Consider the following 8,971-nt stretch of genomic DNA (forward strand, 5'->3'; position numbering starts at 1 on the left):
CAACATTACTCACTAGTTGTTATTTTACCTTAGAAATACTCGCAAGTAATATCCTACCATCAATTTCATTGTCACGGTCAAAATTCATGGTCTAGTATATTCGTTTACTACAATATGTGATACCGGTATAAAATTTTAAGTAATTTTCGCTATTATTGAATCTATCATTAAATTACACGTATAATTATAAAGTTTTTATGATGTCACCGGACATGAAACAATTCAGAGCTCCAAGAAAACATAAGGAAACTAGTTGTGTAAAAAGCATTAGGTAATTTAGAAATTTTGTGAGTATTATCTATTGCTAGTAGATAAATATCTTGCTATAATAAAAGTACAATTTTAAGAGGATTACCGACTTTGACCTGTTAACTTGTTAAATGCTTTTGAATTTACAATGGCATCTAAACAAAGTCCAGCTAAAGTCACACTGGGAATGATGAAAGGTAAATATTATTCATATTTCATCTGAAATTTATTGTTTTTTTTTGATGATGAATACAGTAACCATATTTTCTCTTTGAATGTTTTCTGTTTAAGGAAAACCAATCACTACATCTGTACCTGTTATTAAATATCATGCTAGTGATGATGAACTTGAAGAATTATATCCAAGTACTGATGAAAGCAAACCAAAGATGTCTGAATCAGCAAAAACGTCACCAAGATCAAGTCCTTGCAAAACTCCGAAATTAAAGTCTGGTGGAAATGAAAGTGATGAAGAAAATTCTGAAAAAAGATCTTCAAGCTTTGATTTATCAGAAGGTACACCACCGTCCGATCCTTGGAAAGTTTTGTCAGAAATAAGAGGTAAAATTACAAAAACATTTGAAGAAAAATTATCGGAAATTAAAAATGATAAAAAGAGTAAAAATAGAAGTCGAGAAAATTCTAGTGTGAGTGATATAGAAGATTTAGGAGACATTACTCCAACTGAAGATTCAACACCGGAAAAAGTTGAAATGGAATCATCTTCACCATCAAAGAGCAAGAAAAGTCATTCGCGGTTTAGATTTTCTAGTATAAAAACGGGATTAAAAGCAAAAAATCCACCGGATGAAAGTATCGAAAGTGGAGTAGAAGCGGCAGAATTAGCTGAGATTGATTCATCTCAATCGATAGATTCAAAAGGCCAAGAAATTTCAGAAGTTTCAAGTTCATGTACAGTTCAAAATTCAGTATATACTCAATTATTAGACTCGAAAACTGAACAAACCAAAGAGCATTCAACCAAACCACAAAAGATATTTTCTGAATTGAAATCTTATTTAATATCTCGAGGATTTGGTCTGTTGTTTTTTATGGGAATATTTTTTTATTTTATACCGTTATTAACTTTAATCCCAGGATTATTTGCTGGAGGATGTTTAATGTTTGGATTGCAAAAAATGTATAATCGCATTTCAGAAGCTATTACAATGCCAGTAGAAATCGAAAGAAATACGGAGTCTATACCAGTTGTTGAAATTCCAGCTGTCAAAGAACATGCTGTTGTTGATAAATTTGAGGGATGGTTAAATGAATTGCCATATAATTACGATCCAGAGAATTATCATGTAGCACGAACAAACTCGGTTTATTTTAAGCTTGAAGGAGAATCATTGAGGGTGATGGAAACCAGAACGCGAATTCCTAAGCGAGCAGTTTGGAATGAGCCACAACCAACAGCAAAATTTACGCGAAAGAGAGTCTACTCTCTAGCAGGAGCTAAAGTTGAATTATTGCCGGAGGGACTAACTCGTAAACGGTAATCACAATCTCATAAATTTTATGGCTTAGATGTCAAGTGAATTAAGATATTAAAGTGCGTTTAACATTTATAGGCGATGGAGCAAAAAATACCCCATATGTGTGACATTTGCACCAGAGGGATTAGTTGAGTCTATCGCGCTTGAGATTCCTTCCGACGATGATCTTCAAACAGAGGCGGAAAGAGAGAAAGTGATACTTGAAGAGGATGAAACAGATGAGGATACATCTCTTTCAAAAGACAGCAAAGATGTATATGAAGATTGTCGAGATGAGGATGATGATGATGAAGAAAACCTAAGAATAAAAATCTTTATTTTTGGTAGAACAGATAGACAGAAAGAAGATTGGTGAGTAATTCAAGCAGCGCAATATCAATAAATTATTTTCTAGTGGTATTTTGGTTAACAATGTAATCGATACACTTTATAGGTATAGACGACTAGTTCTAGCAACGAGATATTCTACTAAACGGAACTCGATACCGTCCACGAAGGAACTAACATCATCAGCCAGTTCTTTATCTTTATCTCAAACTTCGGGAGAGGGTAAAAATTCAACCGCAACACCAACTGCCGCCGATATTCCCATTGAATTATCGTACAATTCTTATATGTCACGATATGCTGATGTAATTTAATTTCTATTAATTAACCTTTGTCCTATAATCTGGAGCATAAAAATACCCAGTTCGATGTTTAGCCTTTTGCTACTACCCACAACGAATTTAGAAAATTGCTTCTGAAAATTAAATCTTTATAATTTCAAATAAACTATGACCTTTTTAAAAACCTCCAGGTTATATGTCACAAGTAAAAACTGTGAAAATTATTTCATTCTAAAAAAATGTATTTAAATTTATGTTTTAGACTTCTACGTCAACGATAGATTCTAACGCTTCATTATCAGACAACGATGGTCTATGGCTCAATGCACTTTTAGGTCGTATTCTTTTCGATATGCACAAATGTCCAGATATGATAAATGTCATTCAAGATAAAATTCAACGAAAGCTTTCAAATATAAAATTACCATATTTTATGGAAAGCTTGATGATATCGGAGCTTGTGATAGGACAAGGAGCACCATTTATTCACAAAGCTACAAAACCGGTAGTAGATGAGCGTGGATTATGGGTTGACTTGGATATCACATATGAATGCGGAGTAACAATGACTGTAGAAACCAAATTGAACCTTATGAAATTAACTAAAGCAGGTTCAGTTGCTCAAACTACTAATGATAATGGCGCATCTGATAAGCCCACACCTGCCAAATCTCCTATGTTCGATAGTGATATAGAAGACAGTCCAGAAACGTCTACAGAGGACGATGAAAGCATAAATATGCCAAGCAATACCTCTAGAGAATCAACGTAAATACATTTTTAAGTTTGTTTTTTTTTTCACTCCAATGAAATTTATAGTAATTAATTATTCTCATTGATTTATAGACCAACACAGTCGTCAGGAAAGAAGTTTCTTAATATGGTCGATAAATTAGCAGCAAATAAATATTTTCAGCATGTAAGTATAGAGTTATCTAGTCTTTAAATTCAAAAACTATAATATATCTCAATAATTCAATCAAATACGCCACATGTAGACCTTCACATCTTTCGTTAAGCCATAACAAAATTTTTTTTTGGTCTGGTCGTGCGAGAATGAGCGCCGAAATGATCCTGCCAGCTTTAATCCAGATGCCGCGTTTGGATGGTAGATGAAAAACAAGTTTACTTATCTTTCTGTTCATAGGCCACTGAGTTGACTTACGTTCGTAGGGCGATGGAAGGAGTTTCGAATACAGAGATTCGATTGTCAGTAAGTGTGTCTAGTATAGAAGGCTGTCTATCGGTAAATATCCCTCCGCCACCTTCTGATCGTCTTTGGTATGGATTTAAACCAATACCAAAAATAAGTCTGGACGCTCGTCCAGCAGTTGGTGAACGAGCTCTCAATATTGGATATCTTACGAATTGGATAAAGACCAAATTGTTGAAAGAATTTGACAAGGTCGTAGTTTTACCAAATATGGATGATTTAGTGATACCACTCTGTCCAAATTATCCATATCATACTTCACAATAACGATTTAAATAACGAAAGATGCATCAACATCTACTTCATTGTTATTACATATTTAAGAAAAAAAGCATAAAGCCTGTGTCTTTGAATGTCGTTGCCTACGTGTGCTTATTTAAATTCAAATTATTTATGTTCAATATAATAATTTATCAATATTTATCACTTATTTTGATCTTTAATTTATTTAAATATTCAATAGTTTAGATAAATTTTTAACAACTTTTTCTATGTGATACTATTACTAATCATTATGTATATCTAAAAAACATTAACTCTTAATTTGAATGAAATATTAATGGTTGTGAGAATTTTCCCATTTTTTGACACTTTCGTAAGATAAAAACATTTAATTAATTATTGATATATTTATTTTTTATGGATGGAATGCCATAAATTCAAATTGCGAATTAATAAACTAATAACGTACTAGCTATTATTAAAATAATCAATGAAATGATTCAGTGAACATGTGATGAAGTTTCAGATATAATTGATCATCGAATATGTGTATTGCAAAAATATTTAGTTTCTTTTTTATACCATTTTTTGCAACTACTCGTTTTTCATTTCTATCCAGATTTATAGTAATATATATTTTTTACTCTAATTTTATTCCTGCTAGTCATTTTAGGCAGCAGCTTTTGTGTTTTATAGATGTGATTATATAATTGTATTAGATAACAATAATAACAAAAAGAAAAACAATAATAACGTTGAAGATAATGATAGCAGAATATTAAATTTTGCTGGACCAATCAGTGATAAATGCTATTAAAAACATTAGCTAGATAAAATAACGCCAAAGGTAAAAAAGAAAAATAAGCCAAGATAAAAAAAAATATATAAATGTCATGTGGTATGCGGAATGATAATAATAATTGTCGGGAAATATGACTATGTTTTCTTTCACTATTGTATGCATATATGAGAACTTGGAGATTCACGTACTACATAATTCTTTCGACAATGGATTTCAATGAAGAAGAAGGTGTTGTGCACTCTCAATTAAAATATTACTGTTTTCTACAAGATTTCTCGCCTTCTTCATGTGTGTTTTCCATGTATTTGTTATAAAATTAATAAAACATTATATATTTGTTGAGAATATGACATATTATATAATAATGATTCTGAGAAAAAAGTTATATCTATTTTTCTAGTGAATTCAATTAATTTTTCTTTGTTGTTTTTTTTCATATTCTCTACTTTCAAAAGTTTATTATTATTTCAATTACTAGAAAACTTCTATTTATTAGCACATAAAGACACTTCTAATGACAGTAAGAATATTCTTTATATTGTTTGTATGTAATTAAAACAATGTTTGTTTTTTCCATTCTAAAGTTTATCATAGAATTTTATCAAATATGTATTTTTTTTCATTTAAATTATTGTTCTAAGGTAATAATAAAAATTGTTTCAACAATTTTTTTTTGTCACACACTCTTTATTAGTATATAAGCATTTATTTTATATGATTTTTCAATTTATCTCTTTAAATTTCTTACAAATCAATATCACAGTTTGGAGATCGACATCTTAATTTCAAATTATTCTATTATGTACACATAACAAGAAAAATATCAATATAATTATTTACACTCTCTTTACAGCCCTCATCAAAGAATATAACATCTATAATCTTAAATCTTTCTCTCAGCTTTTGAGAAGACAAGGTGCACTTTGGAGTTCTCGAACAGCTTCAGCCCAGGCTTCAAGTCTGGGGGCACAGGCTAGTGTAAGATCACCAAGTCTTTTCTTGGCCATTATCACAAATTCTCCTTGACCATGTCGCGCATCACAAGCTGTCGGTACCCTTACTCGGACTTCTCTTTGAAGCCGCAGATCACCAGAGTCTATTTCATTATCCTACAAGACATCAAAACAAGCAATTAATTTTTTTCCTCAACACAAATGAAACAGTCCGTCACTAAGATATTATCTTACTTATCTTGTTGCTTACCTCTGTTTCTTCAACGCGCCGTAGAGTTTTTGTGACTCTCAGAATGATCTCAGCAGTATTAAGATCAGATCTTCTCTCCACAGCACTAACAGTTCCTCTGGCAACAAGATCACTCTTGCAATAAGTTTCAGCAAGTTCTTCCTTAGTACACGGTCTACATTCAGCTTCTTCATCCCTCCTATTATTTCTTCCATCATCTCTCGTATTTTCTAGCTCGAGGTCATATCGTAATTTTACAGTATTACGACCAGGCATCGGTTCATCAGCCTCCACATACAGAGCAGCTAATTGTCCTCTAGAGTGGAAGCATCGATGTAAGGCTTCATGTTTACCATCACCTGGAGCATAAACTAATCGTAGAGCTCCTTTGCCTTCGAGGTAAACACGAGCTGGTCCAGAGACTTTGACGCAGCCGCGGAAATTTTTTCCATCACTGCCACCAGAAAGGACGACTCTTAGAGCTCCCCTGGGATAACGCCAAGACACTGTACCCCTGGAGCAACGAAGGTAGACTGGACGAACGCCTCTGCCACCTCCACCACTGTAAAAATATTAAAATTACATGAGTGATTTATTTTCTATGAATTAGTCATCACAATTGGAGGGTTAGTCTTTATGGAACTTGCTGATAAGATTTGTTTGTTTTTGGGACCGACTGTGTCTATATTTTCTTCCGTCGGAGATGCTGATATGGCTAAATTCTCGCGCTACGAGAGTATGACATATCCCGGAACATTTATTTTGAGAGACTCGATAATGAGAAGAGATGCTGAAGAAAAAGCAAAAAAGAAATAATGCAAGGAACGACAGAGAGGGCCGTTCCCCTTTGTCATAGGGGACAGAACCGGTTTTCAAGTCGCACGACCGGTTTACATTTTGATAAAAGTTTACTTTCCTCCTGCGGCTATTAAATTATCGTCTCGCCTTGGCCAATACTTATTTCGCTCCCTTTAACGATTCAACAACTACATAAATGAGATGTGCAATACAAATTTGCGAATCAAAAAACTCAAGTTAATTTACCATTGCCTTATACATTTATGATATTTTTACAACTCAAAGTAATCATTTTCAATGATCATGACTCGTCAAAGAAAAACGATAATGAGTAAATTTATTGCAAACTTTATCAGTTGAATATTTTCCTAAAGAAGGTATTTGACTTCAAGAACATTGAGTACAGTTTTCTCGAAGCTAAATCGAACGGTAATATTTTTGCAAATAAGGAAAGGTAGCTAAGAATTTCAAGGATTTTGTATGTCGTTAGTTCCGCTTCTATTATCGTGAATTATAGCCTAGGGCCACACTGTTAAACTTGGCGAATGTGGAAGAGTGAAAGGTGCATGAATGATGAAAAACCTGGGAGAGAGATTTTACTACCAGAAATGGAACAGTCAACATTAATTCTCCATTCTCGGCAAAAGTAAATTATTTTCCAAGCATAATTAAGTAAAAGTAAGCTGTGTTGCACATTTAATTAATACAATTAACTATTTCGAAGTTTCTAGAGATTCATTTACCATCAATTACATATAGCACGAGTCATCTTAATGAAATCGTTAGTAGTTGCAAAATAATATAAGAATTTTCCAGGTAGATACTGACCTTCCAGTCCAATCACACTGATCCGCAGCGGGAACAGACGCATGTTCATGAGTTGGTGCCGCAGAAATTGACGCGGCAAAAATCCAAATTGAAGATAAGATGAAAATACCAAGATTCTTCATCATTTTTATTATGTTCACTGATTATTCTTCAGCGTTTAATTAAATCCAATTGAATGAACTCAATCACTTCATTCTAGATATATCCATAAATAGTAAATAGTTTTCCAGCTTTTCTAAACTTTCAATGATAACACTGATAACTGAATTCAAGTATCACAGATAAATATTCATCAAGAATAATGTCTATATTCCTGGATTTTACTACTGGATCTTTGTGAAAATTGACAAGTTGATTGTTGTTTGAATATCAAATTAATTTTGATGAAACGCAAATCACTTTTTTAAGGTAAAACACTCAAGAGTAAATAACCAGTATGGTAAATAAAACACCAATTAATGTTATCACTTTCTCGACTCGTCATGGATAACTTGGATGTAATCATAAACCAAACGATCGTTAACAACTGGACAACTCTCGGATATCAACATGACGATTTGCTCGTCACTGAACCAGGAATGAAACTGGCGTAGTGTGAGCCGCGCGGCAGAGCGTTAACCCAGTGGTTGAGTCTCCCCACAAGAGTGGTGTAGTTAGAGCTCCAAGTAGAGGGGGTTGCCCGTAGATCTCTGCCACTGACACAAACGCATTCTGGACTTTGCGTCACGCAATGATCACTAACGCACTAGCAGCCTCCAGTATTATACCAAAAAGATCAAGATCTTTCGCGCACGCGCAGTTTCTCTTATTCCAACAAAGACAAATTGGACGACTTTGAACTGGGTACAAACAAATCATGTTTTACATACAATAGGTAGAATATTTTTAGCATTTCCAGGTTGATTACTAGCTAAAGATCTCTAGTTTGCGGCGAAATTTAATGAGATGAATAGATTGTTGTTTGAAATAAAGGTATTTTTTTTTGAATAAGAATCAAAGTCTGCTTGAACTCGACATCAGTTTAAATTTCTCCAAGCTTATAGGAGCCTCCCACACTGTGGTACATTGATGGAGGGGGCGGGTATAGAAAGAGACAACCAACTACGGGAGGGTCCAGAGTTGGAGAGTAAAAGCAACAAGTTGGCCGGAGGCAACCTGTATATAGGTAGCACGCATGTTTAACGTTACTCCAAGTTTCTAGTTTGACTTCTCTATAGCTTGCTTAGCTACTTGGAAATGTTCCTATATGTACTTAAAGATGTTTCTCATCGCTTTTACGTAGTCTTTAAATGAAGGAGCGGCTGACAAATTATCATAATATAAATAATCTAGGTGGGCGCGCCACCCGTGGAGAGTGGACCAGCGAATTTTGACTCTGAGGCCAATCGTTTTTTCTATGAGATTTGGAAAGTTTCTGGCAGTTGAAAATAATATTACCTGAATTCCAGTGACAGCAATCTCTGGATAAACGAGAGTTTTAAGACAGAAAAAACCATGTAATGGATCTAAAGAAGAATTGGTATAATCATACAAGATGAACCGTAGCTAAAGAATATAGATTTCTTGGTAG

The 8,971-nt window shown here is 33.7% G+C and overlaps 2 protein-coding genes across 3 annotated transcripts; one reads left to right on the forward strand and one right to left on the reverse strand.

The window, feature by feature from the left end:
- The first annotated feature begins 15 nt into the window (after positions 1–15).
- Positions 16–4,943, forward strand: LOC118066862 (testis-expressed protein 2). 2 transcript variants are annotated; one of them, XM_035083234.1, is made up of 8 exons: positions 16–271; positions 348–446; positions 541–1,747; positions 1,824–2,099; positions 2,182–2,380; positions 2,619–3,124; positions 3,203–3,275; positions 3,504–4,943. In XM_035083234.1, exons 2-8 carry the CDS (start codon positions 398–400, stop codon positions 3,834–3,836), a joined length of 2,643 nt encoding a protein of 880 aa, XP_034939125.1. In that variant the 5' UTR covers positions 16–271; positions 348–397; the 3' UTR covers positions 3,837–4,943. The 2 variants fall into 2 exon arrangements, with proteins under 2 accessions (XP_034939125.1, XP_034939124.1); XM_035083233.1 differs by having other exon boundaries at positions 16–446.
- A 332-nt stretch (positions 4,944–5,275) lies between these two features.
- Positions 5,276–8,115, reverse strand: LOC118066955 (meteorin-like protein). The gene is made up of 3 exons (XM_035083418.1): positions 7,402–8,115; positions 5,797–6,337; positions 5,276–5,702 (listed from the first exon to the last, which is right to left on the reverse strand). The coding sequence occupies exons 1-3, from the start codon at positions 7,524–7,526 to the stop codon at positions 5,490–5,492; spliced, it is 879 nt and encodes a 292-aa protein (XP_034939309.1). The 5' UTR covers positions 7,527–8,115; the 3' UTR covers positions 5,276–5,489.
- Positions 8,116–8,971: the final 856 nt, after the last annotated feature.

Source organism: Chelonus insularis, unplaced genomic scaffold, assembly GCF_013357705.1.
Source record: "Chelonus insularis isolate UGA/USDA-ARS -01 unplaced genomic scaffold, ASM1335770v1 contig_358_pilon, whole genome shotgun sequence".
Taxonomy (NCBI): Eukaryota; Metazoa; Arthropoda; class Insecta; order Hymenoptera; family Braconidae; genus Chelonus; species Chelonus insularis.